At 39.2% G+C, this 20,696-nt stretch overlaps 2 protein-coding genes across 4 annotated transcripts; one reads left to right on the plus strand and one right to left on the minus strand.

Moving 5' to 3' along the window:
- Positions 1 to 240: 240 nt before the first annotated feature.
- On the minus strand, positions 241 to 6,384 carry cfap99 (cilia and flagella associated protein 99). The gene is made up of 15 exons (XM_030787438.1): positions 6,274 to 6,384; positions 6,004 to 6,148; positions 5,621 to 5,715; positions 5,214 to 5,326; positions 4,672 to 4,849; positions 4,284 to 4,364; positions 4,108 to 4,176; positions 3,829 to 3,915; positions 3,361 to 3,449; positions 3,064 to 3,268; positions 2,633 to 2,774; positions 2,233 to 2,384; positions 1,761 to 1,966; positions 1,358 to 1,541; positions 241 to 357 (listed from the first exon to the last, which is right to left on the minus strand). The coding sequence occupies exons 1-15, from the start codon at positions 6,382 to 6,384 to the stop codon at positions 241 to 243; spliced, it is 1,974 nt and encodes a 657-aa protein (XP_030643298.1).
- A 578-nt stretch (positions 6,385 to 6,962) lies between these two features.
- On the plus strand, positions 6,963 to 17,877 carry zfyve28 (zinc finger, FYVE domain containing 28). 3 transcript variants are annotated; one of them, XM_030786748.1, is made up of 14 exons: positions 6,963 to 7,481; positions 10,802 to 10,942; positions 11,513 to 11,650; positions 12,118 to 12,320; positions 12,480 to 12,569; positions 12,932 to 13,021; positions 13,209 to 13,310; positions 13,478 to 14,947; positions 15,220 to 15,312; positions 15,594 to 15,757; positions 15,886 to 16,005; positions 16,223 to 16,324; positions 16,527 to 16,630; positions 16,823 to 17,877. In XM_030786748.1, the coding sequence occupies exons 1-14, from the start codon at positions 7,443 to 7,445 to the stop codon at positions 16,952 to 16,954; spliced, it is 2,988 nt and encodes a 995-aa protein (XP_030642608.1). In that variant the 5' UTR covers positions 6,963 to 7,442; the 3' UTR covers positions 16,955 to 17,877. The 3 variants fall into 3 exon arrangements, with proteins under 3 accessions (XP_030642608.1, XP_030642607.1, XP_030642610.1); XM_030786747.1 differs by having other exon boundaries at positions 15,886 to 16,002; XM_030786750.1 differs by having other exon boundaries at positions 15,603 to 15,757; positions 15,886 to 16,002.
- The last annotated feature ends 2,819 nt before the right edge of the window (positions 17,878 to 20,696 follow it).

Consider the following 20,696-nt stretch of genomic DNA (forward strand, 5'->3'; position numbering starts at 1 on the left):
ATGGGTAAAAACCTTTGAACAGATGGATATGAAAGGTGTCTAAGAAGGAATTTTGTGTTAGAAACCTTGCAAAGTGCAGTGTAGTCAACATGCGTAATCTATGCTTCAGTCAAGCTTGAGGATGTGATCTTTGATATGTTCATTTATTCAAAAGAAACGTTACATTGAGCTCTAAAGTATATAAGTATCCCATAAAAATGATAAACTGGATTAAGGATGTGCCAGTATCTTTAACAGATGTCATCTGTAAGTGTTTCTTTGAACAGCTAAGCATTCTTTCTCAACATAACACCTCAAATTCTCTTCCAGTTCCTGCCACTCATGCTCTTCCAGTTTCAGATGCTCCCCCAGTTCCTGCTGGATAGGGAAAATACATTTTAGAGAGCACCACTTTAAACATGTCATAAAAGGCATTTTTCCCCTCTGATTTGTAATAGATCTTTACATGCCTGGTTTATTTTATTGCCATCTACATGCTGCCCAGGCAATGGTCCAATTCATTTGTTTTTTGGACCTGTTCTTTTTTGCATATGAGGACTCTTGTTTAAAGGGGAAATTCACCTTTTTGACAATTGAGACCATTATAACATTTATCACTTTGTAATAAATCTCATTCATTTTGATGAAAACTCAAAATGCAGGTGATTGATGAGATGACAGATAAGCATCTGAGGTAGTGACAAATGATGTGAGTGTCGTAATGGGCTCTATAAAAAGCGTGACCCCCCCGCCCCTTTAAATGACTAAAAAATATATTTTGATGGTGTCTAATCAAACAACACCAATGCCAGAAATTATGATAACAGAATTCAATTTTTCATTGTGCTGTCCAGAGTTCGACAGCTTATTAAAAGTGCCATGAAAGAGTGTTTGTCACAATCTGACCTCTTTTTATTAGAGGCCTCAGAAATTTCTCTGGAGCATAGCATGGTGTGCCTCTATGTTTCACCAAGTCAGTGGTAAGGATTTACATTGGTGAAATTTATAGTGGATGGCAGGCCCAAATCAGGTCTGGTTATTCAAACAGCTGACTCTAATTACCCTCTTAATTAAGCTATATTAACTTATTCAAACAGCTGACTCTAATTACCCTCTTAATTAAGCTATATTAACTTCTGGGGGCAATTACATTTTCATCAAATTCAATGTCAAAAAGATGCAAGAACAGACAAAATCATAAAGGGGTAAATTCTTTTCACAGCACTGTTTTTTGATCCTCAAGATATTCTTGCTGATAAATAATTGTCATATATATGTGTATGAGTCATAAAACCTTGCATTAACTTGCACTTCTTCAGTGTCAAAGACATCAAGATCAATTATGTGATATGATATATGTAATAGGTAATTTTTTTACCCTTCTGGCCAACTGGCTTTCCTTGGCTTTTGTTCTCTCATTCTGCTTTTTCTCTTCTCTTTCTCTCTTCTTCTTCTCTCTCTCCTGCCGCTTCATTTCCAGGGTCCTCTGAAGGGCCAGCACTCTCTCATCCTCACTGACTACCTTCTTTATCCGGATCACAGCGGCCGCCTTCTCTGCCCGCCTGGGTCAAAAGGAACAGCACATTGTGAAACGCTTTTACACAGAGATTAGTATAAAACAGAGAGAAAAGTTTCCCAACATTTTCATAAGGGTTTTTTTTTTTTTAATTCAGACTTTGATTTACCTGCTATCATCATAGAAGAATCAACTTACAACACTCATATGCTTGAACATTTGAATATTAGTTTTGGAGGTGGAAACTGCTATATGGTCAAGTTACCTTTGCTCTGAGGCTTGTTTCAAAGCTTTTCTGTATAGATCAAATTCATCCATTTGGTCCAGAAGCAGTCGCTCTTTCACATGTTTGTCTTCAATGATCTTCTGTCTCTGTTCTTTCTGCCTCCTCTGCTCAGAATCCTTCAGCCTGGCCAAACGCTCCCTCAGCTCCACCAGAGACATTTCACACAGCAGACCGTGACCTGCTGTCTGAAGACAGAGACAGTTTGGACCAAGCGAAAACCAAAATATGTAACAAAACATGAACTTTTCTGTAATTGTTTATGATACGGTGTTCCAGTGGGATGTTTAGCGTTACACATTACAGACAAATACATTACGACAAAAAACAAAATATATCATCGCTTTTTATAAAATGGGGTAATACCCTGATAACGAGTTACCTATATTCTGAACTGAGTTAAGGACATTGCACACACTCTGAGTTAAGATCAGGGTGAGAAGACTGTGCCTACCTCTGTGTCATCCAAAAACTTGTATCTGGAGATGGGAACAGATTCAATGGCCCGAATTTGATGAATGAGCTCAATCTTTTTGTTGAGTTCTGCCTGCGCTTCCTCCAGTGCTTGCTGAAGGAGCTCCCTGCTCTGCTCCGAGACTTCTCTCACTGAGTAAGACACGCGTACACACGCAAACAGAAATAATCATCACATTCTTTTCAGTTTTGAAAGGCCTTTCCAATGTAAGACATTTCCTCAGCCAGTGAGATCAGTCAATTTGAACGGGTATGCTAGGTAGCAGAATACCTCAAGTTTTTCCTGGAAATATTGGTGATTATCTCAAGGAATCTGAGCTTCTTTCTGTGCTTCTGTAGCTTTTGAAACAGAGCAAGACTGAAATTAAGAAGAAACCAACCTATCTGTTGCTTGATCTCTTGTAGTTTTGCTTTAGTAGCTTTGGAGTTTTTGTGTCCATTGGTCACTTGTTGGACCAGCTCTTTCATTTCAACCTCCTCCTGAAGACGCTTCTTTGCATATCTCCTCATCAGTTCTGCAGTCTGTGCAAAACCGTTAAAAACATATACCAGACACACATTTCAGATATATTTCAGATTGAGAGAACTCTGGCCTAATGTCCATGCCAATGGATCAGAATAATAAAAACCCTTTTGTGATTCGTCTTTAAAAGCTTAACCTTTAAACTAAAGGTTCATATGCAAAACTGAGAAATTTTAGTGGACACATTAAGGAACCGATAAGGAACAAAGAGGAGGTCAATACACATGCTGATGTTTAAATAATTCTTTAAAACTTTGTTTGGTTAAATGAAAGAGGAGGACTCTCCACCTCTTCCTTTTTCCTTTGGGCTTTCTGCTGATTGAGCTCTAGGATGCGATTCTGAGCCTGCACTGTCTCCTCATGGCTAATCTGTCCCTCTAGTTTCCTACGCTCCAGCTGTGCAAGTTGTTCCTGCAGGTCCTTCTCTTGCATCTCCCTCTGCCACTGCAGGAATGACGTTGGATCCTTAGCACCTTCAGCCAAACGATTTAACCTGTTCAAATAGACATAGATATGACACTGTTGTAAAGTGAGTCTATAGCCATTCCATAGCTGTGTCATTGACAAATCTATCTACATGTTTACCGAAGTAGCTCTTCCTCCATTTGTCGATTATATAGGGTACGGCCTCGCAGGATAGCTGTTCTGTTCAGCTTCAGGTCTTTGGTCTGCATCTTGTGCATGAAGGTATCACACACACAAATATAGGTGTGAACAGGAAGAAACATTTTCAGTCTACAAAATCAAATATGCAGTAGCCAATGTCATGCACAACCGGTGCAACAGAAAGCTAGAATAAATAAATAAATACCGAAAATTCAAGCCAAAGAGATTCCATGTTTCACTTTCAATGCAGTCAGTGCTCAAACCAACTACATTAATATAGAGTAAGTCATTTTAAGTCAAAGATGAATATTGTTGCACATTTTGATCTGATTAACAGACTGTCATGCATACCTAAGTAAGTTTTTTTCTTCCTGTTTAGGAATTGCACTCTTAGGACCATCGTAGTTAAGACAAAACCAGTACAAATGAGCTTTCTCTCACCATGACTTTATGGGTGGCTGGGGCTCCAGAGGTGAACCGTGCATCAAATTTGAGTTCTGCATCGCGACTTTCCAAAATCTGGGAAATCACTTTCTGATGAAATGACACAGTAACACAAACACCTCAAACTAGGGGAGTGGTCAAGGATAAACACGTAAGATTGAAAACGGTTTTGTGAACCACCCAATAGCAGAACCACCCAATTTTCATGTAACAAAGTTACATAGTAGGATGAATCTATGAACATCCAAGAAGCCCATTAAGCGATCAGTCATATGATTTTACCTTAGTTTTCTGTGACATCTGTGGGTTAGCACATGTGAATTGTAAACTGTTTGCCTCATAAAGAGTTTGCTGTAATTGGGAGGAAATTCAAACGTTTCAGCTCATGGATAACAAAAATATCGGTTTTATTTCATGTCTGGTACTTAAAATACTTCAAAAAGTAATATAAAATTCACCAGAGATTTTTGATGGTTCTTCTGTTTAACCTCTTCCAGAATCTGCATTTCCTTTGGGGCTCTGTATGTACTGGCTGGCACCTGGAGTGAAATCAGCAGGTATGAGAATAAATGTAACAAGGCTCAGAAAATCACTGCTTTTGAAAATCATTTTGGTCTGTTTCAAGCAGTCATAAAACATTGTAGATCATAATCCACAGGCAAATTATTACCTGCGACACAACACAATCCTACTGATAAATCCTATTATTAGTTGATGTTATTGTTAATTTGCATATCTACTAATTCTATAAACAAAATTACTTCAGAAACTACTTCATCAATGCCTACATACTTGGCATGGTATAATGTAAACACTGAAAAAAACCCTGATACATTGATTACTAACAGGCTGGGTTTTCTCCTGGTGTGGAATGGGCTCGGGAGCAGGAAGGGGACGAGGCTTGGGCTTAGTTAAGGCAAACTCTTGTGGTTCTGTGTGCTTCTTGGGAGATATCTTTGGCAAATTCCCTTTTTTCATTTGGCTGGCGAGTTGCTCCAGCAGAGGTTCAATCTCACAATGCCACCTAGTGAGAGGAACATCGGAGTCTTAAGAAAACAAAAACCCTGTTTTGTACCTGTACTTTCCAACCTACAGTAAACAGTTGAAGAATTTGAACAAACTTAAATTAAACCTGAAACATAATCTGACAAAACAAAGCTTTTAAAGGATTGAAGATCACAAAAGATTTGAGGACAACGACAAAGATGACACAACAGTACTTCAACATGTGTCAGATGTGTACAGCTCTACTACTTCACTAATAGTGATCTCTTTAACCATGCTTCTTGTAGAAGAACACAAACAATGGAAAAGAGATGCAGTCTAAGACTGAGGTGACAGGCTCTGGTAAGTAGGAATTATTGCCACATCTGAGGGTGTCACGTTACCTCAGCAGTGGGACTATCCAGTTGCTCTCTACATATGAAGCATCATAGATCTGATTCCACTCGCTTTGGATCCAGGTAGTTAGGTTGGTGACGTTAAAGAAGAAGCTCAGGAACTGAAGATGCCACAATCCAGAATGCACCCAAATGTTGATTTGTTGCATTAGAAAGAACATGAAGAGTACACGTTTAAAGCAAACTTAAAGCAAACCGCCAAATGAACCTCCAGTCCCTTTCAACCCATCTTGAAATGCTTTGGAGCACAGGTGACCAGGGTTCTCAGTTGCTCTTACTGGGTGGTTTCAAGGCGGAGTATTATTGCTTAGGAACATTCTGTTGAAAACATTTTTCTTACTGTTAAACCACTTAAAGGAATGATAATATAACAGTACTATTTCAAGGGCACTTACTTTGTGCATCTTTGAAGTGTCTAGGGACTTGACTATTCTACTAAAACACTGTAATCCATGATCCTCAAGGTGAAACATGGCAAGACAACACACAACTGAGAAATAAACACAAGGATAAATGTATTGTCAAAATTCAAGGTCAAGACTTCCCTATTATCAAAAAAATTCGTTGTAAGTGATGTACATTAACCATCAGAGTAAACTATGCTTTTAAAAGCAGTATAATGGTAATATGACACAATACTTACATAATTATTAATATGTTATTTGTATATAAAATGCTAATCATGTCAATATGCAGTATTAGGTATAATATCCAATACTTGATGTATTTTACTGCCACATATAGCAATATTTAGGGCCTACTGCAATGCAAAATGTACCTGCAAACTGATTTCGATCAGCTCTGAGCAAGCATCTCTCATTCTGATCATAGAAGATGTTGACAGCAACATCTATTAGTCTTTTGTTCAAAATGCATCCATGAACAACATCAAGAACAAACTTCTTGTCTGAGGCATGGAGATTCTGCAATCAAGAATAAATGATGAACACATTTACAATGTCTGGGAGATGTAACACAGTATATTTCAATATGAGATATATAGATAGCATTAATAGAAAACAGCATGTCTGAAATAAGTTAAAGATACCTTGAGATTCTTTCCAGCATCCTCTATAAATGTGTCCACACAATGTTTGTTTGCCTGAAACTTGTCAAGAAGTTGCGTGGCTTCTCTAATAAGCTCCTTGTAGTTGGTCATCTATTCAGAAACTGGCACATGAAGTATGCGGTGGCGTTCTAGGTAACTTACTTAAAAAGTCAACACAAAGGCAAACTAGGAAAACTGTTTTTGGAGTTCTTTGACACAAATTTTTGGTGAGTTCCCTGCAAAATATTTCAAAGATTTGTGAAATGCTCATTTGAGATCATAACAACAAATGGATGTCAGCACGAGTGCAGATTGGACGTTTCTTGGGAAAATACTCAATAAATGAGCTTGACAAAAAGCCTCTTTAGATCTCCGTTTGCTTCCAAGTACGAAAGCGTAGTCACTTACCTCCAAATGCAGATGTTCACTCTCGAGTGGCAGATGTCTGTTTTAGATGTGGGGTTACATGACCATTCGTTTAGATTTTAAAAGTACAATTTTCAATGTGCTCCTTGACTTTCACCTATAAAGATATCACAACTGCGGTGAAATGTTTGATCGTTGCCCAGCAACTACGACCCGGAACAAAGACGGCCCCCAAACGGCTTCAACGTCAAAACATATGACCCACGCTATAGAGCTACTGTATACTGGAGACTCAGGTTATGAACACCTTGTCCTTAGCCATGTTGCCTGTGGACGCTTCATAAGTTTGTCAATTGTAACGATTCGACCTGACTAAAGTAGTGTGGAAAAGCTTTAGAAACACACAGAGATCTCAGCAAAACGGAACGCCGAAAAAACCATCTGGCAACCCAATTTTACGTTAGATAGTCTCCCTGCAGTGCAATATCGGTCTCGCGCTGCCAGGGTATTCAGTTTTCTGTGGCATTAGCAAGCAAGCTAAATGCCGAAATGATAACGCAACGTCATTTGAAGAAAATTACTTTCATCACATTTGAGGATTAAGCCTTAAATACTGTCTTTCAACTGGGTATAAGCGTAGAATACGAAGACGTTTAAAAATTGAGTCGTTTTGAAGTTAGTTAGCGTTAAAGCTAGCGCGTTAGCTAGCAAACCTATTTTCTTAGAGCTGGATTTTTTTCAGGTAACGTTGGCTACGGAAGTGTTGATGACAAAGCAAGGAGCCTAAGGTGGCGAGAGAGCTCATGATGAATCGGTTCCGAAAGTGGCTGTACAAGCCCAAGGTAAGTTATTGACTTTGATTTAATGTGTTCTGTGTCGTTATTGTATATTCCATTGTATACTGGCTGATACAGTAGTCATTTAGCTGGGGTTATGTTGTTTCCAGTGATTGGCCTAGTATGAATGCCTATAGCCTTGTGGTTAGACACCTACAGTAAAAAAATTATATAAAAAAAATTACGTTTATTTGCTAGTGTCTGTTTTGGACGTATGCATGACACCTTGGATGTATGAATCTATTTAATTCGAATTTTAAAACTCTAAAATGTAACAGTATTTGCTCTTCAGTTCAGAGTACAATCAATGCAATAAAGACAACGCCGACTTTTTAGATGATAAATTATCTTGAATATTGTGAGGTTGGTTCAGTTGTTTTCTATTATCTTTACACAACTTATTTCTCTATAGTTTTATTTTTTTCATGGTTTATTTCTTTACACTTTAATTGTAATTATTACCGGTGTCAAACTACTGTAGTTATTTCCTGCACCCTGTCGATACGAAATGCTGACTCTTTTCAGCTACATCGACCGCCTAGCAAATCAAAAGTCAGGTCAGCTCTCATTAAAATGACATCTTTCATCCTTGAATAACTTTTACTATAACGAACAATGAGGAGAATGACGTGAAGATAATACCGCGTATGCAAGTGTGTTATGAACACCTCCCTCACTAGTGTTCAGGTAAACGCTGCGTGTCAAAGTTTCTTCTTGCGTTACATGAGTTAGTGTGACGCAGGTCAAACTGCACTGTCTGATAAATATTAATCAACATAGTGCAAAAACAATGGCGCTTCTAAAATGTTGCGCCATTTTAGTAGCACCTTGCAAAATCTTATCGAAAACATTAAGTAATCACTCCGAACGTGCCAAACCACATATCTTGGCACATTCCAACAATTTTCCCCTCCGAATAGCCTAGATATAATTTGCTCACATATACGTTGTTTACACTACTCCAGTGTGAAGTGGCTGCATGGGTGTCTCCTGATTGTCTCATGCTTTACTTGAAATAATAGCAAAGACATCAGTAACCCATGTTAAAATGATCCATATGTAGGCTACCCTTTTCCAAAAGAACATGGTGAAATGTCGGCTAGGTCCCATAATGAACTGGACGTTAATTTATTGCTACCCAGGCACAAGCTAAACTGTGAAATGTTGCAAGAAATATGTTTGCTTAGATTGTGTTTACACTACAGCAGTTAAAAGGCATTTAATCATGCAACATCACAAGAAGAGTTCTGTCAGTGAGATCAATGCAGGATGACCTTATTTTTTGTAATCCATGTGGTACATGTTATAATTTATGTGATACATGTTTCATTACATCCAGGTTTTCCTGCCCTGTATGGGCATATTTATTGTTATCTGTCCTCCGTACTGGGACACAAAGGAGAGAGAGGTTGTTGCCCCCCCCCACCCACCCCCCAAAAAAAAGAAAAGTAGAAAAGTCAACCTTGCATTCACCAGTTTCAGTGTCTCTGCTTAGTTGTAGTTGTAAACATTCGTAAAGAAATGCCCCCTCCATATGATGCCATTGTCTTCCGATCAGTTCTCAGTACACATTCAGCTGAAATAATTGTATCATAAGTAATTCCTGGACATCACACGGCTCCAGGGGCAGGTGAACTACATTCAGCATTACCACACCGGAGCTCAGGATTCAACCAGGCAAAATCCTCTTAGTTCCAGTCCTGGTCCATGTGCGGGCCACGTGTCTTGCTCTTTCATGCAGATTATAGCTGAGTATGTATAAATCCAAAAACTCTGACACACAGACAGACACAATGTCAAGAATCTCAAGTTAAAATACATAGCATAAAGCATGAACCGTTCACTGTTATGGAATTTCATTTAAAAAGATGTGTTAGTTGTAATATTGCTAAGTTTTCAGTGATTAGCTTTTACATGATCTTACATGAACGTTTCATCATTGTGATTTGCTTTGAGGGGAGATGACAGGTTTTGCAGTGTTCATACAGCAGTGTGTCTCTTAGTTGATTAGTATTGAAATATTTCCAAAACACCTGCTGTCTTATCACCAAAAGCCATACAAGGGAGGTGTGTCCTTATGGTCCTGGGCTGTTTAATGTAAACTCTTAAGCATTACGAAGAAATCATGCAGTTTGTTGTGTATATTATTCACATAAGTGATGGTATTGCAACGCCTTGAAAAAATGTCTGTCTGCTAAAAAAGGCAACGAAGTAAGTTTCCCTCTGGGTTATCAGCCTGTATTTACACCTTTACTAATGACTCTCATCTGCATCTAACTGAAAACCAAAACCTTTGTTTTTGTTATTTGATTTGCTGTTGATAACCATAGTTTTATTTTGCTCATTTAAGCTAGTCGTCATTTGCAATGAAGTATATTAATGATTTAATAAAAAACAGTGTCTAGACTCTCAGTTGCCAGGGGCAGGGATAAACTTGTGACAGGGATCTTGGAATACCATCCCCTCCTACATCCCATGATGCAGTTCTCAGAGAATGTTCCCTGTTCAGTGTGGAATGCAGCTGAAAGAGGCCAAAGGTCTGCTTGGAGATCAATGGCTTTTTATTCTAGCTGTGGCATCTTTTGCCTCCAGATCACACATCCTTCCAGTCACACATTGTACTGAAAATGTACTCACAGTTTTTGCCCTACAAGTTTAGAATCTTTATGGAATAACTACAAAAATACACCAGGTTGCCAGTGTAACAACACTGTCCTGTATCGTGAGCTACTGTTGACATAGTAGTAGACTACTGGAGGTATAGTAATTTCTCTACCTAAACAAGTCATTTCAACAACTGTGATGGACAAACAGCAGTTTGAAGGAGACAAAATTCACCAGGGGTATGGCTGGTTGTCTGTCTTTTATGCTGGCTGTCTTTTGTAGTCTAGGTGGAGGCAAAATGAAATGTAATAGTACGTCTGTGGAGTCCGGGCGGTCTGAGTAAAAGTGTGACATGTTGAGTGTAATGATGGAATCCAAAAGCTTTCATTGTTATATACACTCTGTGCACCATACTCTACTCGGGGTAAAAACTTTCTCTTCCCTGTTCCCCAAACATTTATTGCAGTCATGGCTCACCTCCCTTCTGTTTCCATAAGCAAACTAAACAGATTGAAGAGATACTGCCCTTGAATCTATTATACTTACATTTTTATGTTAATTCAGTGAAATTTCATGTTGTGTTTTTCTAAAAAATAATGTTATGGGACACCTCAGACCAAGAACTGTGTAATGTTGCATAGTTCACTTTTTTATTCATTTGATATGTTGCCTTTGGCTAGTTTTTTGTGACTTCTGCTCTTTTCGTCTCCTTTGCCTTGAAGAGGTCCGACCCACAGCTCTTGGCTCAGTTTTATTATGCTGATGAGGAGCTGAACCAGGTGGCCTCAGAGCTAGACAGTTTGGATGGCAGGAAGGATCCACAGAGATGCACCCTACTAGTCAACCAGTTCCGCTCCTGCCAGGTAACTGCATCCTGAGTTAGACTCATGTGAGCTCTCGTGTATGTGTGTGTATAATGTGTTTTGATCAAGTAGAGAAGCCAAGCTGACAAACAAAATAAGAGGCACCTGATACATTTACCTTTAATGTTTTTGCAAATGATCAGTGATGACCACCTGAAATGAGTTTTGTGACATAATTGACATTGTGTATGATTTCATAGCTGTTAATTTGTTTGTGTGCAAAGCAGTAATCCTTTACTTTTTTGCAGTAAAGTTTTTTACTCCAAATTTATCCCAGATAAACTTGTGCATAAGTGGTAAACTTGAGTACATGAAATCAGCTCATGGTCAGGTCAGCTAGGGAGAGCGTTCTCTCATGTTGTTTATTATATTGTGAGGATGATGAATTTTACTGTGGGTGGACAAAAGTTGCAAGATTCAGATCCCATGCAGTTTCCTGAAAATGCAGATAAACTGAAATATTGTCAAAAACAGCCTATTTGTAATATTCATTTCATATACACGGTATGCATATGTATAAAAAATTGGATATCTTCTAACTATACTTTCTTTTGAACATCTACTTTTCAGGACAATGTATTGAATATTATAAACCAGATCATGGATGAATGTATCCCCGGTGACAGAGCAAACAGGGACTTCTGTGTGAAATTCCCAGAGGAGATACGTCATGACAACCTAGCAGGGCAACTCTGGTTTGGGGCAGAGGTAGAACATCTTTCTTAGTTTGCAAAGGGCCTTACAATTAAACAGTCCAGTGCCAAAAACCAATGTGAGAAACCCAGAGTAATAATATGTTAACATAATACAGCTCCGTGGATCAAAAGCATTCAATCAAGGGGGTTTGAATTAGGTTTCCATAGTTTATGAGTGCCATACGTCACCTGAGCAAAACTTAGTGACTGACTAAACAAATGCTTGGTTTAGCTGGCTTACAGTTCAAAGATTTGAGGTTTAGTTACAATCAGCTGGTAAAAAAATTGGGGAACAGAGACTTTCAGCCCTCTTGATTTTGGGCTTTGCATAGTTTTATTTTCCCTCTTGTGTGGATATCTCATTAATAATCACATATGTAAAAAGTCTTGAGTCCTTTTTTTTTTTTTTTTTTTTTTTAACCTTTGCTGCCTTGGAGCACCCATAACAATAACATTGTCTGTTACCTCGTGGCTTTTCAGTGTTTAGCAGCAGGATCCATCATCATGAACCGTGAGATTGAAAGCATGGCAATGAGACCCCTGGCCAAAGACCTGACACGGAGTCTGGAAGAGGTGCGCAACATCACACGTGACCAAGCTCTACGAGACCTCAACTTTTACACAGACCGCATGAAGGAGGCATTGCGCCAGTTTGACAGCCTTTTTGCAGAGTTTGAGCTTTGGTATGTTCACACTTATTTGCAAAAGCAAAATTCTTTAGCCACAGTGTTGTAAAACAACTGTAGACTCTGTGATACCTAAGTGTAGATCTCTGCACTTGTACATACTTAACTAAATGTGAGGTCTTACTGAAACAGATGTATTTGTGTTCTTTTTTCCAGTTACGTATCAGCCATGGTGCCTGTGAAATCCCCAAAAGAGTATTATGTACAGCAGGAAGTGATTGTACTGTTCTGTGAGACAGTAGAGAGGTAAGAGCTAGAGACAGGTGGGGGGAAAAACTACTGACTAATATAGTATTTATTATAGTATTTTTATAGTAGTTATTATTATAATATTTTTAGCAGATATGTGTAAATTTTAGCCTTTCTGTTCATTCCAGCAGTGTCTTGTGTGTTTAAATTAAAAAATAAAGTTGAGTGCCTGCATGCCTAAAGCTGAAAATTGGGCTTCATCCTTCATCCTGCAAAATGTAATGGTAATGCAGCACTACTTTAATGGCCCTTTCATCTCATGGTAGAACTTGGATACAAACAAACGAAGTGTTATGTTGATGTGATAGACTGAAAAAAACCCCTGTAATTTGAAATGTGATTGTTTTTTACTTTGGCAGAGCTCTCAAACTTGGCTATCTCACACAAGATATGATTGATGACTATGAACCTGCTCTCATGTTTACAATACCCAGGCTAGCCATTGTATGGTAAGAGATGTGTCTCTTTGATCCTCTCACACCTCATAATCGAGTTTTTTTTCTGTTTTTACTTTCCTTCTCAATGTCTCTGTCATCTGCCCTCTACCTGTCTGCCCACTGTCCCTAACCTAAACTTCGTCTTAAATAGAATGAGAAAAATATGAACATTTATCTTACTGTCCCTTGTTTTTATCAGTGGTCTGGTTGTCTATTCTGAAGGCCCTCTTGACCTGGACCGCAAACCAGAGGACATGTCTGAGCTTTTTCGACCCTTTCGCACTTTACTGAGGAAGATCAGGTAGTCTTGTAATAGCCTTTCACCAGGTTAAGATATGTTAGTTTGACAGTTGACATTTTCACTGGTAAACTTTTCCTTCAAGTGGTCTAACTAATTATTTTGTAAGTATCAACTGGGGATTCTCTTTGTTTGATCTGTTTATGTACACATTTGTATTTGGATTTTAGAGACCTGCTGCAGACTCTCACTGAAGAAGAGCTGATGACCCTGGAACGAAGTCTCTGCATTTCTCAAGATGGAGAGTTTCCTGTGGGGCACAGTCTGCCTACAGCTCCTGACCCATCCACTTCCGACACTGCAGAAAGTAAACCAGAAGAGTCATGTGACGTGATGGAGAGTGGGGAGGAAGAGGAGGCAGTGGTGGACTTGACTGTATGTGCTGCTCAGCCTGAGGACCAAGGAAAGCGGAACGAGGAGAAGGAGTTGGAGCCTGTTCAGGAACCTCAGCATGAGGCAGAGGAGGGTACTGAGACAGATTTGGCCTGCTCTATGCAATACGATGAAGAGGAGATCGAGCAGCTGAATATGATGGTGCATCGTGTGGGTGACCAGATGTCTACACTGCTCTCCCCTCCCAGTCAGAGACAGTCTCCAGCTCACCAATCTCAGCCCTACTATGAGGGATCTAGTGGGAGCTCCAGCACTGAGGCCTCTCCTCGCCGAGCACCTCACCGGTACCAGGAGGAAGAAGACAGAGTGTTCTTCATGGAAGACCTAGAAGCAGGAGTAGTTGTAGGAGAATTACTAAGCAGTGCGCAGAACATCTGTCAAGGCACCTCCTCCCAACAGCAAAACCCTCCCCTCATAGACCCTGTACACACAGAACCTTCCCATTCAGCTGTAACGTCTTGTAATGGTTGGCTAAGTGCCTGCCAGTCAGAAGAGCTAGCTAATCAGGACTGCCACACACATTCTTCCTCCTCTAAGCCCACAGGAGCCCCTGAGCCATTATCACATGTCAATGGGTGGGGTACCACGCGTGAGGAAGTAGGAGCAGAGACTGCAGAAGTCATCGCGCATCGTATGGGAGGGATGAAACTCTCAGCAACAGTAATATTCAACCCGCGGTCTCCCAGCCTATCAGAGCTTTCAGTGGTCTTGCCTCGCTCTTCAGATGGTTCAGAGGGCAGGGCAGAGGACGGAGCCTTGGTAGCAACACGCTGCCTGCTTAACTCATGTGTTTGCTGTGCTGGGGGTTGTGATGACAACCACGATGATGCGGCTTCTATGGAGACCACCGGTATTGCAGGCCGAGGTTTGCCACTGGGATTCGACCAACCCAAAACTCACCTTACGGTCACTAGCTCTGTCATCCAAAGTGCAGTAGGGAACAGCAATGCAGGAAAGGGAGATGCACCCTTGCCCCTGCCCCTACCCCCTCCCAAGGCCCACCTCACACCCTTGTCTCAAGACTGTGCAAATGAGGGCATGGTGAAGGAGGAGAGAGAGATGGAGTTTCTCTCCCAGGCTCCTTGCCTAGCGAGCAACTCAGGGCTCCTGTCATCCCAGGATGGGGATTCCAGAAGAGGGGCTCTAGAATCCTGTTGTAATCCTCAGACCAAGGCTGGCAGGAAGTCACAGGAGAGACAAGGAGGGGTGGAAAAGCACACCAAGGAAGAGAGTAAAAAGAGCTCCAGGTGTGTGTATATGTTTCTGTAAAATGTATCTGCTTTCCTCAGTTTGCTTCTCTCAAAGCACTTTATTTTACTTTATTGTCATCAGTATTAGTTGCCTTTTTTCTTTTTGCAGTGTGGCTTCTTCCATCAGTATCACTTCCAAATGGCTTTTAATTATTAAACTTCACATGATTTACCATTTTTTTAAGTTGCTCATCAAATTATTTTTTATTTCTTCCTCAATTTTCTCTATTTTGTTTCCCTGACTTTCTTTCCTGAATGATGTACAACAGTTCTCAGGAGTCACCTCTCAGTTCAGTCACAAGCAGTGACTGTGAGTGTGTGTCTGTGACATCATGCAGTCTTTCAAGTACATATACAACCAGGTAAAAATTATGCTTGTAGTTTCATTTATTAATTTGAGCCAGTTAGTAAAGTTTATACAGTTGTAATGCATTATGAATTGCTAAAAAAAAATTAAGACTATTCAGTAGTACTGCATTATGATTTGTCAAATTATTTATTTGTAACATTGTAAATCTACAACGGTATGTATTAACTTGAGCAGTCAGTCTCTCTCCACCTTCTCTTGTTTGTATGGCTTTCCATCACTATACTTTTACTTGTTACCATACTTTTATTAACTGTTTCTCTTACTGTCTCTCAGCCCTGTTAGTAGTCTGACCACCAGCTCAGACACATCTGAAGATCTGGACCATCAGGAGATTCAGCTGGCCCTGCAGGCTGCCAAGATGGCTGCTCACAAGAAAATCCGCTCGCGTTTCCACAGTAGCAGTGACCTCATCCACCGCCTTTTTGTTTGCATATCAGGTAGGTTACATGCACTTCTGTCTCAATGGTTTTCCTCAGGTGTAGATTTTCATCAGCTGTAGGAGAAACTGAGCCTGGGTTGAAGCACAGATATCCTGTTCATCCATTCATTAATAATGTATTTCCAGGTGTGGCTGATCAACTACAAACAAACTACGCAAGTGACTTAAGGAGCATCCTCAAGACACTTTTTGAAGTCATGGCAACAAAATCTGAGCAGGGAGACAATGAAAAACAGAAAAAAGGTAGCTCATTATTTAGAACAATTCAGCTTTCATGAAGCAGCCGATTTCAAATAATGTGATTGTTTAGTCCAATTAAACGAGCAGCATCTGTCTAATCAAAAAGACCATACAGCAGAAAACTGGCCCACACTATTTCAGTAGCTCCTAAGAGGTGTGCGTATATTTCCCCCCCTTTAAAACCAGGACTATTCCAACATGATTTCTCGTCTCTTTCCTGCAGCTCCAGGGCTGGGTAGTGCTGTGTTGGAGGACTGTGCTCTCTGTCAGGAGACGATCTCTTCATCTGAGCTAGCAGCTAAAGCACGTGAGGGACAGTTTGAAGGTCAGTAAAAGATGCATCCACTCTCAGAACTTTTTACGGATTGTGGGTTGTTCGCTCTGAAGCGCTCCAAGCCCAGTAGTAAAGCTGTCAGAGCTGTTTAAATCAGAGTGTTGTGTAGAAACATTGCTTGGTGTGACTAGTCACTTGGAGTGTATGGGAGGCACATCACTGTCATACTGATTCTTTGCTCTGCTCCACTCAGATCCACCAGAGTGGGTGCCAGACGAAGCCTGTAATTCCTGCATAGCCTGTAAGGCACCATTCACTGTCATCCGTAGAAAACACCACTGTCGGAGTTGTGGAAAGGTAAAGTAGAACAGATGACCTCTACTATAAGTACGTGTACCAGTTCTGTGGATTGCTATATATATTTCTTTTAGTGTGGGTGCTTTTCTGGTCCTTGAGATGTCTTTCTTCCTTTGACTGCTTGTGTTTAAGTAGCTTATGTGTGTGTGTTTATATATATATATATACATATATATGCTCAAATCTTTTCAGATTTTTTGTTCTCGCTGTTCGTCGCACTCTGCTCCGCTGCCAAGATACGGTCAGGTGAAGCCCGTGAGAGTGTGCACACACTGCTACATGTTTCATGTCACACCTTTCTACAGTGACAGGACTGGTATCTGACCACTGCTAAAAACTCCCAATCTTTAACCAACCCAAGGGCTGGTATGTCACATGCACAAACTCAACAAAATTTTTTTCATTCACACATACTCACATATTTCACACTATCAAATCCTCACACAATCATACAAAACCCCTGTTCAGTAAGACACTGAAGAATATCAGACTTAGTAGCAAGTCAGATAATTATCAAATTAAGCACAATAATTAAACCCTTTTATTGTGATGGTTGTATATATGGAACCAAAGTATTGTAGTAATCTCTGGTTTACTCTCTAAATCAGGATAACAGGTCTGGGCCTTGTTTCCCGATAAAAGTCACTCTATTTAAGTCTGTTCAAGAAGTGATGATGAGTTTGATGAATAGGAATAGGTAAGTTAAACACCAAGTTGTGATTACAATACAATATGCAAGCTACTTTACTCACAGTTATTCAACAACCAAAAAACATTCAATTGTAAGTGTCTATATCACAGGGAGGTAAGCTACCCACCATAAAATAGGTCTACCTTACATATTACCTTCTTGGTTGGTTGGTTTCAGCAAATCAAGAATTTGCATGTGACAAAGCAATTACAGCATTGTGTGGAACAGATGAATAGATGAACTGATAGACCACTTGTAAAAACATGACAAATAATTAATTGTGTAAATTCCCAAATGTAATTTAGCATACATTTTGTAAACAAGAGATGCAATATTGGAAAAGCTGCTTATGATAATGTCTTTTTTTTTGGGATGTTCAAGGCAGATGTTGCTTTTAAATGCAAATGAATAACTTACCTCACAGCACCATAGGCTGCTTTGTCAGTGTAAGCACAGACCTTGACTCAAATTTGTGACTCTGCTGTTTCAGCTAGAAATTGAACATACAGAATGCACGCTTCTATGTGCTTGACTGATAAAACCCATTTCATGTACCCTGTTTCTGAGCAAAATGTTTTTTCAGACATGGATTTGGCAAGTGTTTTAACTCTCCCATCAAAACCACTTTTTTAGGATCTCCATTAAGGCCCACTTCTGTGAGAAAAATGGAAAGATAAAGGTTTAAGATAGTTTTCAGCAAACAACTTGCATGTAAAAGACGCTTCATAAGATGACTTTTACAAATGTCTAAGATACTTTTGGGAAACGAGGCCCTGATTAAAACAGACATGGAACAAATAGGCAATAACAACTAATGTGTTTGTAGTTCTAGTGCCTCCTGAGTCTATTTTTACAACGGATGCTTTCCCTGTTTTTAAACACTGACTTGGCAATGGAAACAACCTAAACAAAGCTACTGAAGTCCTCTGATTATATTACCTGTTAACTGGGGAGTGCCTCATAAGATCAAACAGGTTTTACAGGGCTCCACTGTCCTGCTTGAATGTAAATCATGATCTATGTGTGGTATATGAGTAATCATAAAAGGAATAATGACAGTGATATTGACAATATCTACACCACTGATGATTTTTGTGTACTCTCGGTAGCACACTTTTGTTTTGTTTGTTTTGGGAAATGATTTTGATTACAAAAGGATGCGGCTTCCTGTTACGTAGTTGTGAGGCTTTTGGATGGCAATGATGAAAAAAAGAGAAAAAAAAAATATGTGGTGATATCCAGGAAATAATTTTGTCTGTGTGACACAGGGGAAGATTCCCCTATGCTCTTAATGGCCATGAATGTTTAATACCATGTATCTATATATGGATGTTTGTTCCAATGATTTAATGAACTGGAAAAAATGCCTTTTACAGCAGCATACACTGCTGAACGAACTGTAAAACATTTAGTATGTGTACAAACACTCTCAACCCCCTACCTCACCCATTCCTGAATGCACCATCCTCCCATTAACTTATTATATTTCTTTGGAACATTTCAATCACCCTACCCACTCACAAGTAACCATACTGCAACTGAAGTGACAGATTCACTTTTACACATTTAATTGTTTTGTAATTTGCTTTCATTACACCATAGCTGATAAGTTGATCTATCAAATAATATAAATTCAGTGAATGGATTACATGCTTGGATGCATTCGTAACAGAAAATAAACAATGACCTGTAACCTTATGTTCATGTAATTATGGAGTCATGAAAACGTCAGAAATATTACATGAGCTCAAATCTTTGGGCCTTTTTTGCTCTCATACAGGTTGCTACCTCTTCCATCATTTTCCATTTGCTTCATATATGTTCTGTAGCTAACCATTAGTTAGCGCTAATCATTTTAACAGTGATAAGCAAGTTCCAGGTGCTTAGTGTGTATTCAACATATTTCTTTAACAGCTGAGATAGTAATATGTAAAGAGTTTTGAAAGACAAATATTAGAGATTTACCCCACTGTTCTATGAAATCAGACATTGCAAAAGTTTTTGCTAGCATAGCAGAGCTATCACCACAAATGGTGATAGTGAATTTGTTTTGAGTTTAGATTTTCTGATACTTTTCTGGACTTGGTAATGATTATATAATATATTTAATTATTGAGACTGTAACTTTACTACAATATATTAGAATTTATGACAGTTTATATCATAATTAGGGTATGTCACTCCATCAAACGAAAATAGCCAAACTGAAAATATTGTCTTTTACAATGCCTTAAAATGTCTCTGTTAGCTTGACTCTTATGAAACCTACAGAAGGCAGAGCATCATGCTCCCATTTAAAAATCATTAAACTTCTAGTGAGGCTGTGTGTAGTATAAATAACTGTGAACAGTACCAGGGGATGTCTAACTTAATAGCATATGTCCAGTGGAATTCTTTTACAAGGCATATTGAATAGTTTTTGCATTCCAACAGTTTACCCTATTCCTTCCATGGTCAAGGCGCTTGGGCTGCTACGTACGTCTTTTCCTTACTGAATGCCATACCTGTTTTATTCAAACTATATTATTGCTGATCTGTACAATTTTAGCATGCCTTTTGTGACCATTTTGGGAGTTGCAATAACAGGATCCAGACCATAATGGATTACAACCCTCTTAAGAAAGTAATGAAGGCTCTGCATGGATGTTAGAGGGAAGCAAAGACCTCAGATAGTTCTTGTTTACAAATAGGTTTTTCACCCACCCAAAAGGTTGTTACTTGGTTGTGCAGTAACGTAACCATATAATTCTTATAATTGAATAATTATTTCACATATTTGATGCTTTATTGACAGTCAGCCAAGATAAACAGGCAAATCTTATTGTCTCTTCTCTTTGGCTGCTGAAAGAGAAAACCTGCTGCCTCTCTGGCTTATAATCTTGGTTTAGGGACAAATATAACTCTGTAAAGTATGTATAGGGTCAAACAGGAATTGTGGGACATGAAATTAAACATTTCAACTTTGTTTCTTTCCTGATTCATCATTCACCACAACTCACCTGCTTTCTTTTTGACTCTCAGGAATGCAATGGAACACACTGTTTGGCATGTCAGTTAGGTATTTCATGAAGCAGGTTAAAGTTCAGCATGGTAAAACCTTCTCAAGTGAATCACCCTCAGGATTCAGCTGAAGATATGTTCACTTCACATTGGTGCATTTCAGTTGCATTGCTATTTTTTTCATAAGGAGGCATTAAACAAAATGACAAAGTTTGAATATTTAAATCGATTGGCTAATCAGCCCTCTGACTGCAAGAATCTGCTTCAGTGTTGGTTTAGAAGGTTAAATCTGTAAAACTGTCAGCAACTGACAAAAGTTCGCCTGCTAAATCTACGGTCTCGCTTTATGAAATACCTCATGTCTATCAGAGTGAG

The sequence above is a fragment of the Chanos chanos genome, chromosome 10 (assembly GCF_902362185.1).
Source record: "Chanos chanos chromosome 10, fChaCha1.1, whole genome shotgun sequence".
Classification (NCBI taxonomy): Eukaryota; Metazoa; Chordata; class Actinopteri; order Gonorynchiformes; family Chanidae; genus Chanos; species Chanos chanos.

What these genes read in the sequence shown, in the direction of transcription:
- cfap99 (XM_030787438.1), bottom strand. Translation starts at nt 6,384, where the DNA reads ATGACCAACTACAAGGAGCTTATTAGAGAAGCCACGCAACTTCTTGAC. An exon ending in AGAACCATCAAAAATCTCTG is followed by an intron (nt 4,177 to 4,283) that starts GTGAATTTTATA and finishes TCCCAATTACAG; the next exon opens with CAAACTCTTTATGAGGCAAA. An exon ending in AAACAAGCCTCAGAGCAAAG is followed by an intron (nt 1,542 to 1,760) that starts GTAACTTGACCA and finishes CTTTTGACCCAG; the next exon opens with GCGGGCAGAGAAGGCGGCCG.
- zfyve28 (XM_030786748.1), top strand. Translation starts at nt 7,443, where the DNA reads ATGATGAATCGGTTCCGAAAGTGGCTGTACAAGCCCAAG. An exon ending in AGTGGCTGTACAAGCCCAAG is followed by an intron (nt 7,482 to 10,801) that starts GTAAGTTATTGA and finishes TTTGCCTTGAAG; the next exon opens with AGGTCCGACCCACAGCTCTT. An exon ending in TTCTGTGAGACAGTAGAGAG is followed by an intron (nt 12,570 to 12,931) that starts GTAAGAGCTAGA and finishes TTACTTTGGCAG; the next exon opens with AGCTCTCAAACTTGGCTATC.